This window comes from Pisolithus orientalis, assembly GCF_024613125.1.
Source record: "Pisolithus orientalis strain OTSU chromosome Unknown F5J12scaffold_9, whole genome shotgun sequence".
In the NCBI taxonomy this organism is placed as follows: Eukaryota; Fungi; Basidiomycota; class Agaricomycetes; order Boletales; family Pisolithaceae; genus Pisolithus; species Pisolithus orientalis.
In genome coordinates, this window is record NW_026260790.1 from 440,303 (window position 1) to 454,467 (window position 14,165).

Consider the following 14,165-nt stretch of genomic DNA (forward strand, 5'->3'; position numbering starts at 1 on the left):
AAGATGACGTTGATCGAATGTAACTTGCCCTGTTTCAGCTCTCGCGTCCCAGGGCACTAGTGCGATTGCAGTAAGTCGACGTGAATATTATGTTCTACACATTGCTTATACAAATATGAAATACTGCAGCGGTACGGGGTATCTACAATTACATGGCAACCCGTGCCAGACCAGCAACTCAGATGTCTAGACGGAACCATAATGGAATCATCTTCCACATCCGTTCCCTCTCCCTCGCTGCCCACAACTCTAGGGCTCGTGCACATGCTTGACACTCAGCCTGCTCGATCCCCCGCCGCGAGCCCCCAAAACGGCCATAATCGTCCGTCGCTATCGGCTGTCCCAAATCATACAACGGCTGTCCAAGCTCCTCTGCAACATACAAAGGATCCATACATCCACGTTCGTGATCAAAAAGATAATGTTGTGTCGCGAGAGCCACTAGTTCCGCGAAATCGCGTTTACATGTACGGTGCACGTGGTTGTGCGTGTGTGAGTGATAACCAAGAGGGTGGCCATGAAGTGAGTGGGAGAGGGAACTCATGGACCTGATGAGCGTGGTGACGGCATGCTGTGACGCCTCTTTCCCTAACGCGAGTCGCTGCATGTCTGCAGTTGACAATGGACACCGCCATGCGGACTCGTCAAAGGACTCTCCGTAATCAAAAATCTGCGTAAAGTGATATCTGGAAAGGTCGTAGAACGCGGACGGGAGTAGAGTAGGCGCGTTGACTTCTCGGGCCAGGTCGATCACAGCCTAGTAAATGGGTGATCAAACTTAGTAATACGGTATATTGCATACGTCAAGATGCGCAAGGAGAGGTCTCTCACGATCGGGGATGGATATATCCTAACCGCCGCAGACCCATCCCGGAGTTCCTGGGCCCGGGCAATATCTTCGCGGGCATCCCAGCCCTTGAGTGTAGTCGGCCAAGCCACCGCGAGGTGGTCGAGTGCCTTTTCTCGTAAAGAGTCCACCAGATATTTCGTAGAGAGTCGTAAGATACCAGACACGAGCTCAAAATCGGCAGGGTCGTTTTGTCCGAAATTTCTTGATGGGAAAACTCAGTCTAAACATGTCCATGTGACGAGAAAATCGTGACATACGGTCCGTCAACGAGTGCTGTAAGTAGATTCGCGACGTCTTCTGCGGCATCATGCAAAGCAAGCACTTGGCAACCCTCTATGTCCCCGGCATGATCGACGTTGGGCGTAGCAATTGCACGCGGCGACGAGGGATCCTTGGCGACCAGTTGTGGGAGAGTAAATAGATCGTGGAAGAAACCAGAGTGACGTGCAAGGAGTGACTTGTGGACGCGGAAGAGAGTATTCTCTGCCCTGAGAACAATCTCAAGAATGCACGAGGTGAAAATCAAACTGCGGAACGCGAACCATTTAACCTCACCGATCCATCGCAGAACCAAAGATCTGGGTGCCGGGTCGGCTCGCTGACCATAGTTCCCCCGTCCATGACAACTCCAGGGTTAAGCGTCGAACTGGACTGCTCGTCCCCAACTGACGACTGGGGGAAGTGACTCAGTTTGAAAGACCGGTTGAATGGTGGAGGGCTTCTAGGAGGATGTCCATTGGCGCCGTTCGGCAGTGGGTAGTAGCTACTGTTCACTGGCATAACTAAGAGCCTGAGAAGCCAAGAGGATGGTAATGGCCTGCGAAAAGGCTTCGAAGCTGAGGGGTTTTCTAGCAGCGAGTCCGTTCCTGCAGGGCTATTAGTATCATGTTACAGGCGTGTCTCACAGTCCCAGCTCCAATCGGATCAGCAGTGACAATGCAGTGAACGACAACCCAAACTGGGGAAGATAAGAGCTCGGATGCACAGCCACGCGCCAACACTAAAGCCGAACTTGTCGAAGATACCAGCGGCATGGATACGTTTGCAGTAGTAGTAGATCAGCGTATGGCTCTAATTTAACCGCCTCTAGATTGGTTCGCGTTCCGTGGTATGCATTAACATGGTCGCCGTAGCGGACCTCTGCGAGACTTGCACAGGAAATTAGCGGAAGCTGTACTTGTCCAGTCGTCGCAGTTGACATGACTAGTACTCTGACCAAGCACGTACGTACACTGGATACATACCGGAGTGCTGTTGTCCCTGCTGTGTGTACGGCGCCTAAAGCACCATCACTACGGCCCCCGCAACGTTGCAACAAAGAAGATGATATATACATACATAGCGGAGTGCTCCACCGTACTTAACGACAACCACGCGGAAATGAAATACACATGTTCACAATAAAGCACAAAGAAACCCGACTTCCTGACCGATGTCAAGTATTCATTCAAGAGCCAAGAGCCATTCTATTTTCAGGTGAGAAACTGAACGTGGAAGCGATAACAGGTTACTCGTCTCTGAAGACCGCTCATGTCACCGTTCCAGAGGTCAGCATCACCGGGGTTTGGACCAGAGTCAGCATACTGCCAGAATGAAGCGTACGCCCATCTGGCAGGGAGAGTTCTGAGAGTTGAAGACCAGTCTGCGATCCAAAGCGGATTGTCGCTGGCGAAGGAGGCGCTATTTCCAGTGCAGCTAGACCACCAATCCGTTGTGGTGTAAATGACTGAAGTGGAGAATGAGGGTTGATATCCATTGAGAGGAAATGTAGTATTACCTGGGTAACTGAAGCGGACGTGGGCGTTGGTATGCGAGGGAGAGGTTCAAGGCAACTTACCGGCTGGTGGCAGCGTGGTACGTGTTGGAGAAATCCTTAATCCAGGTAATCATCTCGGAAGCAGTCAGACCCATAGCACTCAGCGCCATTAGGGTTGTCTAAGGAATCAGTCCCAGTCACCAGACGGTGTAAAAATATGCTCACATTCAATATCAAGTGCACCAGGTAGGGTAATCCCGTCAGCGGACCAACCCCCTAGCATGGTACAATTGTGAGTGTGAAAATAAATTGTCAAATAGTCAATACCAACCGCCATGGGCAAGGAAATAGTTAGCTTGCGTCGCGGCACTAGATTTGTCTGGATAGGCAAAGTGGTATCCACCACGAATCAGTCCAGCATTTGTCGCCCCAGTGTATTGAGAGCTGAATGATGGGGAGATATAGGCTACAAAACATTTAGTCAGGTCAAGACAAGCAGCAACGAAATGGACTCCTGACATGTTCCTTCCGTAGCCTTGATGTACACAAATACAATACCATTGTTGGCCACAGTCGTCCAGTTGATGTTAGGTTGATAATCAGATACGTCAATACCTTGCGGGTATGCATGCTTGACTGGGCTTCCTTCGGTGACGGCTAGAACAGAAACAAGAGATGCGAGGTATTTCATGATGATCGCGGGTTGCCCTCACTCGGACAGAGCACGAAGGACGGCCATTTTATGGATTTCGCCTCTTCAGCGCCTGTGTAGTCAGGCCAAAGAACACAAAGGCGCTCACCTCCCAGGGACTAAGCAAAATGCTGATCCTCGTTCGTTGTATCAGTACGTGGCAGCAATTACGAATACCGCAAAATGGTATTGTGTCCCGAGACTGCTGGTAGCGCTAGCTTCATGACCTCAAGCGCAGCAGATGTGAAAGGGGAGTCTCCTCCCATGTTGAAGTCACCAACGTGGCCTTATCCACGTGCTCATGGGCTTCCTCTACCGTGTGCGTCACTTAACAATCGAGTGCGTGGAGGGCAGGTTGTTGCAAGTCTCAAATGGCACCTTACACAATATGGGGCGATACTGGCATGTGAGTTGGGCTGTCAACCTAAAAAAAAGTGTGTGCGTGAGGGAATATCAAGCTAATCATCTGTAGGAGATGGTAATAGTGGCTGTGAGAAATGCATGTCATTGGCTTGGAACAAGCAAAGATAATGCATATCTGGGCAAGCTGTCGGCCTGAATGTTGGCCGAGTCTGAATCAAACTCAGCCGACCGGGCCGACTGACGATGTCAACGGTCCGTGTTGGTAGCGCCGCAGAGACCGAAACGCGGAATTTGCAAATTGTCCTGTAAGTGTTACAACGTAATGCCGACTGGCTGAGCGGCGGCCCCACCTGCCAACTGCGAATTCATGGGCGATGAACCCAAGGTATGCGGTCTTTCTGCTGCTCCTCTACGGGTAGGATGTCTCTCACTGCCTGGTGGCAGACATTTTTGGATATTTTAGCCTGATCTGCAGCGAGAGCTCTACTAACCACTGGTTAGAGTCACAGATGAAAATGCGTGACCACTGTTGAAGTTCTTGTTCCTACTGCGCGGTCGCCAGGGACTGACCTGCAGCAGAAAGTGTCAGGTATACGGTGACATATGTATTATTGTTTTCTAGACTCGAGTCCGATCGTTGAATGACACATTGTTGACAGACCGGTCTGACCCACACTTGGACGAAGGAAAATTTTGTGATTAGCACTGCGCTTAGCACAGTACAAAAGCCATGGTAGACTTGAATCCCGTTGTTCAACCTCCTGGTATCCCATTTTATTCGTGTTGCACAAAATTTTCGCTGCTGGTATGCCGTTTGGTGTTGCTCGATTTTCCTGCTCAGACTCACGTGGGAGTGTAGTGCAGCAATGCAATCTCTCGCCTTACTTATCTTCGTCTTGGCTGCTGTTTCTGCTGGGGCGTCGCCGCTCGGGAAGCGGATTGCCCAAGTTATTTCCGATTCAACTGTCCAGTGGGAGCAGGCCTGTGTATGTATCTCCGAGTCTCTTCACACATAGGAGTGCTCTGATGAGACCGTGGTTCCATAGACTACTGCTGGTGGAGGTTTACAATGCAACCCGGTGGCCGTTGCAGCGTTTAGCACACTTCTCGCCGCAGCTGGTCCTTGTGATCAACAAAATGCTGCTGATAAGATGATTGACCTTGCAAAAACTCTCAACAACAACGCCAACATGATTGAATTAGCCCAGATATTTGTGCAACAGCCACGTAATTCTGTATGCTTTCTGGTTTGAGCACTTGGGAAATTTCTCCTTACACATATTGCAGCCCACAGCGCAAAGCGTTCCGTACTGCCAGTCAGCTCCCAGAAATGCAGAGCTCAGTGGTCTTTTCCAGTGCCAGTTCCAAGGTGATAACCCACAGACTTTCGTTGGTGGCATAGCTGTTGGTGGGAGTGGGACTATTCCCTTTGGCATGAACGCACCTGTGTCTCCCGCTGGTTCTTGTCCTGCCCACCCATCTGGTCCCATCCCTGACGGAAGTCAACTTGTCGGCATCACACAGAATCCTGGAGTAGGGGGAGCCAACACTGGCAACCCAGCGCCCACCTCCCAGATTGCTGTTGCCACCGTTTCCTCGCCAACACCTGCTAGCGCTGGTGACTTTCGCTTATCCAATGGAAAGGCTGCTCAGCAGTTGAATGCCCAGTTTGCTTTATTGACGCCTAGCTCTTCCTGTACATGTACGCATGGTCTTCTCTCTAGTACTGCTATGCATCCCATGCTGAATTTTTTTCGTAGCAGACACGAATGCATGTGTCCAGGGCTCTTTTGCAAGATGTGTTAACAGCTCATTTGTTCTCCAGTCCTGTGGAGCTACTCTCACTTGTGCAGCCCTTCCACTTGTCAATTCTCCTGGGACATCAGTCACATGTACTACCCTTTCAGAAGCCGAGGCACGCATTGCAGCTACTGGTGCAACAGGTGGTCTTACTGGTGCTGGTTCGCCGTAGCGAGAAGGTGTACCTCGGACCTATCATGTAGTGAACTGCTTGCTCGTCTATGTCATAGCGCTGGTCGCCGGAACAAAAATGTGTGTATCATAGAGATCGAACAACGGGATATATGTACAGTACTTATGAACAGGGGTATTCTGGCACTGATATGGTGAGGGGCAAAAATTTTGGAACCCCGACAAAATTTGAAGGGGGTGGCATTTCGCGACCAAAATACATCTCATCTATATCTTCCCCTTCGTTCTTCGTTCTTCGTTCCTCACGTCCTCACGACATGGATGTAAGTATACTTGTATCGAGTAGATCTTCATGGAAATCACACTCATCGGAAAATTTTACAGCCAAATTTTGTGCAGGGTTTGCACGCTCTACTCGTGCAGTCTACGAGCAACGATACCAATCAGCTTAAAACTGTAAGATCAATCGATCGTACGCGTTTATCGTCGTCCAACCGCTTTTCATGGTCTCTAGGCAACTGCACGGTTGAATACTGAATATTACAAAAACCCAGCATGCATATCTGCTCTGGCAAGCATCCTAGCGAGCTCTCCTGAACTTGCGGTGGGTCATACATTAACAGTTCACGCGAACAGCTTAATCGATCTCGAATTACTGACTCCCGTGCCATATAGGTCCGTCAGTTGGCTGCGGTTGAAATGCGAAAACGAGTGCAGCAAAGAAGTGGTGACTTGTGGACACAACTCCCTCAAGATGAGCGATTACAGATCAAACAAAATTTACCCCAATTGATCCTTAATGAGCAAGGGTGCGTACTGTCTGATCGAAGGGCGCATCGAGTAGTGATGTCCCATTCTATGCAGTAAGCTCGTGCGTCATGCTGCAGCGCGGGTGGTGGCAGCCATCGCATCAATTGAGATCCCGTTGGGAACATGGCCGGAGCTTCTACCACTCCTACATCAAGCCTGCACGTCCACGCAAGTTTCACATCGTGAAGTTGGTATATATATCCTCTTCACGGTCTTAGAGACCATCGTGGAAGGGTTCCAAGAGCAAACTCAAAACTTCTTTTCCCTGTTCTCCCTGCTCATGGCGGACCCTGATAGTATCGAAGTGCGGATTACTACTGTTCGGTAAGGAATGAAATACGATATAGCCCAGAGGAATATTCATTGTTCCTTCAGAGCACTTGGTGTTATTGCGCAGTACATTGATACCGAAGACAAAGTCCGATATCGTACGCAAGCAGTCATTCGACAGATCGCACATCACACTGACATTTCTAACCAGAAATCCTTCCAAGCTCTCATTCCTAAAATGATTCAAGTCCTTGGCCAGACCCTCGAGACCGGCGATGAGGCTAATGCTAGGCAATTGTTCGATGTCTTTGAGACGCTCTTGATTCTTGTAGGTCTTTTGCTGCTGATCGGTACTGCGCCACAGCTGATTCACTATCCGTGCAGGAAATCCCTCTTCTTAGTCCTCACATCAAGGACCTCGCGTCGTTCCTCCTGCAGTGCGGTGGAAACAGGAATTTGAGTCCCGAGCTCCGTGTTTTGGCTCTCAATGCTTTGAACTGGACTATACAATAGTGAGTTCCCAGCTTCGACTCTCCGACAGGCCCTTGCTGATTGTATTTTTAGCAAAAAGTCGAAGGTTCAGAACCAGAATTTGGCTGCCGTTATTCTCGAGGGCCTTATGCCAATTACCACTGAACCTGAGCCAGAAGATTCGGACGAAGATGCTCCGTGTCGCGTAGGTGGAATTGAATTTTGCTGTGTGCACACATCTAACATAGCCAAGTCTGCCCTTCGCATTATTGACGGTTTGGCCACAAACCTTCCTCCGACCCAAGTATTCCCTGCGCTTCGTACTCTTATTCAGCAATACTTCACTTCTCCAGACCCCAACTGTCGCCGTGGTGCCATGCTCGCCCTCGGTGTTGCTGTCGAAGGGTGCAGTGAATTCATGACCCCTCTCATGGATCATGTATGGCCGATCATTGAAACGGGTCTTCACGACCCCGAGAGTTCTGTCAGGAAGGCCACTTGTGTTGCTGTCAGCTGTCTATGTGAATGGCTCGAGGAAGACTGTGCGGCCAAGCATGGAACATTAATACCTGTATGTATCTCGTATCTGTCCGAGTGACGATGCTCATGCCACCTTGATAGGCCATCATGAATCTAGTTCATGACCCGACCACTCAGCGTTCTGCTTGTACGGCCCTCGACGCTCTTCTCGAAATCTTGCAGGATACCATTGATCAATACCTTGGTCTCATCATGGAACAGCTTGCCGGTCTCTTGGACACAGCTCCTATCGCTGTTAAGACGGTCGTGACTGGCGCCATCGGCAGCGCCGCTCACGCCTCCAAGAGCAAGTTCCTACCGTACTTTGAGCCTACTATGAACAGGCTTCAGCACTTCCTTGTCCTGGGGGGTGAAGGAGAAGAGGGCGAGTTGCGAGGAATTGCAATGGATGCTGTCGGAACATTTGCTGAGGCCGTTGGCACTGATGTCTTCCGACCGTACTTCGCTGACCTAATGAAGCAAGCGTTTCAGGGTCTCGAAATGGGTAGCCCTCGTCTGAGGGAGTGCAGCTTCTTATTCTTCTCGGTCATGGCTCGCGTATTCGGGGAGGAATTCGCGCAGTACTTGCCTCAGGTTGTTCCTCCTCTTCTGGCAAGTTGCAAGCAGTCAGAACACGGAGAAGACAAGGACTCTGAAGGTAAATGACGCGTATACCTTGATGATGCTTCTTGCTCATGAACTAATGTAGCCTTATCCGCTGATGCAGCTGCGTTTGCGTCGGGTGCTTCCGCTTCCAGTCCCATTGCTGTCCTTGACTCGGATGGGAACATTGAAGCAGAAATGGAAGATATCGACGTGGACAAAATGCTTGAAGTCAACAGTGCTATCGCCGTCGAAAAGGAAATTGCCGCTGACACCATTGGTGCACTCTTCCTCGCAACCCGTGGCCACTTCTTACCCTATGTCGAGCAGTGTGTTGTCGAACTCGTCAGCCTGCTCACCCATTACTATGAAGGGATCCGCAAATCCGCTACTGAGTCCCTGCTTGAAATAGTACGGACTTTCTACGAACTTAGCGAACCCCAAGAGTGGCAACCCGGTGTCGCTGTGGTGAGTTGATAGTGGTTTCTAAGATGTTGCTGCTGAAACCGGCGACGTAGACCGTTCCCCTGCAACCACTTGTCAAAGAGCTGGTTGGCCATGTCCTTCCGCCCCTGATGGATATGTATGACACAGAAGACAATAAGTATGTAATCTTGCCTGCTTGATGCGGGGAAGCTAACCAGTTCTCGTATCCAGGTCAGTTGTGGCGTCGTTGTGTGTTGGGCTTGCTGAGACTATCAATAAATTGGGCCCGGCACTCGTTGAGAACTGTGAGTTAGATGCCCAGAATGCTATATATCACCTTTGCTTATCTCCGTAGCACTCGAAACACTCTGCAATATTGCGGTCCAAATCTTGGAACAAAAGGCACTCTGCCAGCAAGATCCTGACCAAGATGAAACCGAAGAGGCTCCAGAAGACCAAGCCGAATATGACTCTGTTCTTGTATCCGCCGCGGGGGATGTTGTCTCGGCGCTAGCCAACGCTCTTGGTGCTGACTTTGCTCAATTATTCAACACATACTTCCCCTTGATCTCTAAATTCTACGTGAGTAGTTAATACGATAGTGGCTCATGCTATGTCTGACAACATGCATTTTATACAGAAGGATTCGCGGTCATTGAGCGACCGCTCATCCGCTATCGGATGTCTGGCGGAGATTATCGCAGGGATGAAGAACGCTGTTACGCCATCTACCGAGCCCCTCATGGAGCTCTTCTACAAAGGTCTCAGAGACCCCGAAGCCGAAGTTCAAAGCAACGCCTCCTTTGCTGTTGGTCTCCTTATTGAGCACTCAGAAGTGGATCTGTCACCCCAGTACCCCCCACTTCTTGCTGCTCTTCGCCCCATCTTCGACGTCCCGGCAGATGCCCCCGCGGCTCGTCTGAATGCCAAGGATAACGCTGCAGGCGCCGTGTCCAGGATGATTGTTCGCAACACAGCTGCAGTGCCATTGGATCAGGTTCTTCCTGTCCTCATTGCAGCCTTGCCTTTGAAGAACGACTACCTTGAGAACCGACCTGTGTTCCGCGCCTTGTTCCACCTCTTCCGTGCCAATCCCCAGTCTCTGGGTCCCTACCTCGACCACTTGCTAGCTGTATTTTCCCATGTTCTCGACCCGAACGTACCGGATCAGATAGGTGAAGATGCCCGGGCGGAGCTTATTCAGCTTATTAGTTTCCTGAACACGCAAGAACCAGCCAAAGTACGTGCTGCAGGTTTGAATGTCTTCCTTCCGGGAGCGTAGGCTTTTTTTTCATTCTAATCCACCCCGCTTCTCACTACGGATATCATGGCTTGCATCCTTTGCCCATCGTTTAGATTACAATTTCCTTCCATGCTTTTGATGACTCCTTGAACGCGGTTTGTAAAGTGCACGTGACAGTCGTGACCAGCGCGTTGTTGTTAGTTGTTGACCAAATTCAAAATGCAATTTACTTAAGTCAGTCAACAGAGCGCGTCTCATCATCATATCCCGACATTATCGTGGTCGCTGGCCGGCTTGTTTCCTAATACCTCTAGTCGTCCAGCACGACTTCCATCGTCATGCTTGTCACCTCAGTATTATTCTTTGCTGTAGTGTATGTAGTTTTAGGCGCGGTTATCGTCGAGAACCCCCTGAACGGCCAATTCCCCTCGATCGCTCGACGCGGCCAGGCTTTCTCCTGGACGACGAGTCCAAAAACGTTCGCTAGTACCCTTGGAAGACCCCTCTTTTACTCTGCTTCTGGATTACCCGACTGGCTTCACTTCGATGGCAACACCCTCACGTTCTCTGGAACGCCAGGGGTCGCGGAAGGAAGTGCAGAAGAAATCACGGTGACAGCGAGCGACTTGCAAAGCGTGAATGCGTCGAGTTTTGTACTCTATGTAACCGGCCTCTCTGCCTCTAGTGTTCACAAGAACATCAGTCAGCAATTCCACGAAGGAAATCCCACTTTGTCCTCTGCATACCTCCTTGCGCCAGGCTCTGCACTGTCAACTGGTAACCCCGCGTTAAGAGTTCCATTCTCGCGGTACCTTTGGCATCGGTTTTCGGGGCGACGTGTTTTCCCCTTCGAGCGGTTTGTACTACGGTGCACTGCTCTCCGATAGGACGCCTCTACCGCCCTGGATAAGGATTCGACCCTTCGTTACTCACCTTCGATGGTGTGGCTCCTAGCCAAGGCGCGGCTTCCGTACTTCATCATTGAGATCGCCCTCTTTGCGTCCGAGTTCGAAGGCTATTCCTCCGATTGCATCATATTCGACCTAATCGTTGCGGATCACGAGCTGTCTGCACAACAAGGTCTTCCAACCATCGATGTCGCCGCCGGAAGCGAATTTAACGTAACTCTCGATACTTCCGTATCCCTCTCCGGCGTTCTGGTCGACGGAAATCCTATCCAGCCTGCCAATGTATCGGACCTGCAGGTTGACTTGTCCACGTTTCCGGATTGGTTCAAGTATGACGAGAATACGAAGACGCTCTTTGGTTTTGACCCTGATAACTGGAAAGACGGAGTGAACGGACAACCTCTCTTCCCTGTGAAGTTGACCTCGACCTTCAATCAAACGTTGCATACAAGCATGTCTGTGGCCATCGCGACGCCTTTCTTCACCACTTACTACGTAGGCATCCTCAAAGGGGATCCTGGCGATGACATCCATTTTGATCTTACGCCTCATGTCTCCAAGTCCGAAGCTCTGTATCACGACATAATACTCGGTGCTTCATTTGAACCCGAAAGGGCTAGCACCTTCTTCGCTTTTGACCCTTTCCGTGGACAACTCACAGGCTATATTCCTCTGGATTCTGACATCCCCGATATCCGAGTCGATTTTGTTGCCTACTCAAGTGCCAAGCATTCAACATCACACGCAATGCTCTCCGTGATGTCTCCTATGCTAGCAAGGGAACGGAGTGGTGGACCCGGTGAGCCTTCTCGCTCCCGCACGATCTTGGTGCTGTCCCTCGTCTTCGGTATCGTTGGTGGCGTACTTCTCGCCGGTGCTGTCGTATCCATCAGGTGGTACGTCAGAAGGCAGGGGTCTGCTGCCGTCGGTAAACGTGCCAGCATTTGGGGGTGTAGCCCTGACAGTGGGGAGAAACACACTTGCGAACACAGCCATGCCGAACGAGTTGGCGCCGTCGATGTAGAAACGGGTATGGCACCGACGACGAACTTGACGGTAGTTCGACATGATCGGTCCTTGTCTACGATTTCCGCCGACGATAATTTTGGTGTCGAACTTCGACGCTTTCCGCATGGTACAGACATGATAGGCCAGGGTGATTCTGCCGACGACACCACGAAGAAGCGCGGTTTCTTTAGAAGGATTGGGGAGACGGCGAGAAGCGTGACCACGAGCTTCTGGCGAATATCGTCTCGGCCTAGTGCCATCAGCAATCCGATCTCGATACACGTCACGCACTCTCGAGCCGAGGTTTCATCGGCGGAAGAAAATTACTACGGAGAGGCTCCGGGTTCTGCTTGTTGCAACGAGGATGACTTAACGGACAGTGGGTTGGCCAGTCTCACTGCATCCCCGTTAGATTCCGCGTCCACCCGACCAGTGCCAAGGAGGAGAGCCGACTTTGCCCCCCCACATGACTCCCGCGACCCTGCTGTGGGACTCGCTCAGCGGAGGTAACAACGAGAATAATCGTTTCACTTAAATGGAGCTGACTACTTTCCTCCATGACAGTGCACTTGTAGACAAAATGGGAAAGCACGTGGGGGCCCAGAACATTTCTGCGCAATCCTCCGAAGCGACCCAGGCCGAAAAGCAGTGGACTCGTTTGCAGCGGTCTACCGCCCTATCTCCCCGACCGTTGCCACCCACTCCGCAACCAGGTGTTTAGGGGGTTGGAAGGCCACAATTCTCAATTCCCCGAAGGGGGGAGAAATTCGGACACCTATCCCCCCAGCTTCGACGATTTCGACCTCGCCATGCACTATGTCCGTGCTCTCGGCGAAGGATCGTCGAAAGCTCTATCTGCCTCTCCTCCGCAATCACTTGAGTCCTCTTATCCGGGCCGAGTCCATAGCAGAAATCAGGCGGATACCTGTTCCGAGGTTCCTCGTGCGCTGTGGCAGAGACGTTCAAGTTTGGCATTCCGATACAAATTTCCGGGGGCCGGCGTCGAAAATTAGAAGCGAGGCTGATTTCGGGTGATGCACTCCCAGCGTTTATGCAAGTGGAACTCAAAAGCTACGGAAGTTCAAAGGGGAGGAAGAGGGCAGTGGAGTTTTACGGTGTTCCCGCTGAGGATGATATTGGTGAACTCCATGTTGGAATCTTCAGCATGGAGACCGACGAGTGTTTGGTGAGGGTGGTAGTGGAAGTAATTGCGGGGAACTAAGACTGGATCGCAAGAGTCGGGTGAGGAACATCATTTATACCCTATCGGTTGGGCAAAGGACAAGCAACAGTGTACGATCCCGCAAGCGTTAGCAGCTCCTATAATTCGTACCGTAGAGCATTTCCACAGCCGGTTACATAGTCGTGTGTGTATTGATTCGTAGCGTCTATTCGATAGCAATGTAGTGTTCCGAGTAACATGTATGCAAATAGTGATCTGCACCCTCGGACTTGCAAGATATCTTCCTACGGACAGGCATGAGTACATCACGCAATCGAATGTCAGATGTGACAAAGCGGAATGCGATTGTACACGAGAAGCATAGTAAATCACAAGAAGTTGAAGAGGAGTGGGTAATGTTGGTCGAAAACGGTTTACAATAGAGTTCAAGATACTACTTGAACAGTCTACTGAAAGTGCCTCGTTCACATAGCGAATGCGGAAGAAACCGGAAGCAGACGTACAAGGTCTACGGAAACCAAGGGAGGGTCTCATGATTTCCAGATGAGGATGGCGAGGGCACCGATGTAGAAATAGATGAAGTGCTTCGTTTCTGGTAGACCCCAATTAACGTATGTTAGGGACAAAGCAAAGATCGAGACGAGTATTTCGCATAACCAGCCGCACGAGGACGACCGATATGCGGAATAACCGCATCCGAAGAAATCGAGAAACTCTGCTTACCATGCGTCACGTAGCTTCCAAAGTTCTTGCCCACGACTACGTGCCAGGTAGGACCATACTTGCTATCGAATTCCTTCTTGATCTGTGCGGCGATGTCTTTCTCGATGCTGTACTTGTCGAGAGCTGCAGTGGCGATTTCCACGCTTTCCCGCTGCATCTTCTCTTCCATGTCAACATTTTTTATGGTTGCCTTTGGGCCAGAGGCACCGCCGTTTTCTCTGGGGGAAGCCCCGGTTTCAGTGGTTGCGAGCGCTGTGTCGGTCATCGGTGTAAAAGAAGATCAAGTGACTGACTGAAAGGATGTCCGATGAATGTGTATTAAAAAAGTAGACGTTGAGGGCGGTAGTATATATACGAGATGGAAGCGCTTGCCTTGTGGTTGTAACGAGGACAGTCCGACGATTTGAAC

At 50.7% G+C, this 14,165-nt stretch overlaps 5 protein-coding genes across 5 annotated transcripts; 2 read left to right on the forward strand and 3 right to left on the reverse strand.

Moving 5' to 3' along the window:
* Window positions 1-37: 37 nt before the first annotated feature.
* Window positions 38-1,832, reverse strand: F5J12DRAFT_821563 (uncharacterized protein). The gene is made up of 4 exons (XM_051745312.1): window positions 1,406-1,832; window positions 1,108-1,349; window positions 832-1,051; window positions 38-757 (listed from the first exon to the last, which is right to left on the reverse strand). Exons 1-4 carry the CDS (start codon window positions 1,628-1,630, stop codon window positions 179-181), a joined length of 1,266 nt encoding a protein of 421 aa, XP_051601357.1. The 5' UTR covers window positions 1,631-1,832; the 3' UTR covers window positions 38-178.
* Window positions 1,833-2,322: 490 nt separating this feature from the next.
* F5J12DRAFT_904904 (glycoside hydrolase family 25 protein) lies at window positions 2,323-3,297 on the reverse strand (the record flags this gene model as incomplete). The annotated part of the gene is made up of 5 exons (XM_051748591.1): window positions 2,323-2,545; window positions 2,688-2,765; window positions 2,813-2,882; window positions 2,938-3,072; window positions 3,126-3,297. 5 exons carry the CDS (start codon window positions 3,295-3,297, stop codon window positions 2,323-2,325), a joined length of 678 nt encoding a protein of 225 aa, XP_051601358.1.
* A 945-nt stretch (window positions 3,298-4,242) lies between these two features.
* Window positions 4,243-5,768, forward strand: F5J12DRAFT_821573 (uncharacterized protein). The gene is made up of 5 exons (XM_051745313.1): window positions 4,243-4,465; window positions 4,520-4,646; window positions 4,707-4,895; window positions 4,948-5,362; window positions 5,421-5,768. Exons 2-5 carry the CDS (start codon window positions 4,527-4,529, stop codon window positions 5,630-5,632), a joined length of 936 nt encoding a protein of 311 aa, XP_051601359.1. The 5' UTR covers window positions 4,243-4,465; window positions 4,520-4,526; the 3' UTR covers window positions 5,633-5,768.
* A 62-nt stretch (window positions 5,769-5,830) lies between these two features.
* On the forward strand, window positions 5,831-10,179 carry F5J12DRAFT_821574 (ARM repeat-containing protein). Its single transcript, XM_051745314.1, has 16 exons — window positions 5,831-5,915; window positions 5,977-6,048; window positions 6,107-6,196; window positions 6,268-6,401; window positions 6,457-6,726; window positions 6,778-6,820; window positions 6,884-7,000; window positions 7,057-7,184; window positions 7,237-7,348; window positions 7,397-7,714; window positions 7,765-8,320; window positions 8,390-8,733; window positions 8,784-8,873; window positions 8,910-8,922; window positions 9,014-9,273; window positions 9,332-10,179. Exons 1-16 carry the CDS (start codon window positions 5,910-5,912, stop codon window positions 9,971-9,973), a joined length of 3,195 nt encoding a protein of 1,064 aa, XP_051601360.1. The 5' UTR covers window positions 5,831-5,909; the 3' UTR covers window positions 9,974-10,179.
* A 3,207-nt stretch (window positions 10,180-13,386) lies between these two features.
* Window positions 13,387-14,021, reverse strand: F5J12DRAFT_920503 (dynein light chain type 1-domain-containing protein; the record flags this gene model as incomplete). The annotated part of the gene is made up of 2 exons (XM_051749263.1): window positions 13,387-13,625; window positions 13,757-14,021. The coding sequence occupies 2 exons, from the start codon at window positions 14,019-14,021 to the stop codon at window positions 13,564-13,566; spliced, it is 327 nt and encodes a 108-aa protein (XP_051601361.1). The 3' UTR covers window positions 13,387-13,563.
* Window positions 14,022-14,165: the final 144 nt, after the last annotated feature.

What these genes read in the sequence shown, in the direction of transcription:
- F5J12DRAFT_821573 (XM_051745313.1), top strand. Translation starts at nt 4,527, where the DNA reads ATGCAATCTCTCGCCTTACTTATCTTCGTCTTGGCTGCTGTTTCTGCT. An exon ending in TCCAGTGGGAGCAGGCCTGT is followed by an intron (nt 4,647 to 4,706) that starts GTATGTATCTCC and finishes GTGGTTCCATAG; the next exon opens with ACTACTGCTGGTGGAGGTTT. An exon ending in TGCAACAGCCACGTAATTCT is followed by an intron (nt 4,896 to 4,947) that starts GTATGCTTTCTG and finishes CACATATTGCAG; the next exon opens with CCCACAGCGCAAAGCGTTCC.
- F5J12DRAFT_821563 (XM_051745312.1), bottom strand. Translation starts at nt 1,630, where the DNA reads ATGCCAGTGAACAGTAGCTACTACCCACTGCCGAACGGCGCCAATGGA. An exon ending in ACAGCACTCGTTGACGGACC is followed by an intron (nt 1,052 to 1,107) that starts GTATGTCACGAT and finishes TTTCCCATCAAG; the next exon opens with AAATTTCGGACAAAACGACC. An exon ending in GGATATATCCATCCCCGATC is followed by an intron (nt 758 to 831) that starts GTGAGAGACCTC and finishes CCCATTTACTAG; the next exon opens with GCTGTGATCGACCTGGCCCG.
- F5J12DRAFT_821574 (XM_051745314.1), top strand. An exon ending in CGAGCTCTCCTGAACTTGCG is followed by an intron (nt 6,197 to 6,267) that starts GTGGGTCATACA and finishes CGTGCCATATAG; the next exon opens with GTCCGTCAGTTGGCTGCGGT. An exon ending in TTGAACTGGACTATACAATA is followed by an intron (nt 7,185 to 7,236) that starts GTGAGTTCCCAG and finishes TTGTATTTTTAG; the next exon opens with CAAAAAGTCGAAGGTTCAGA.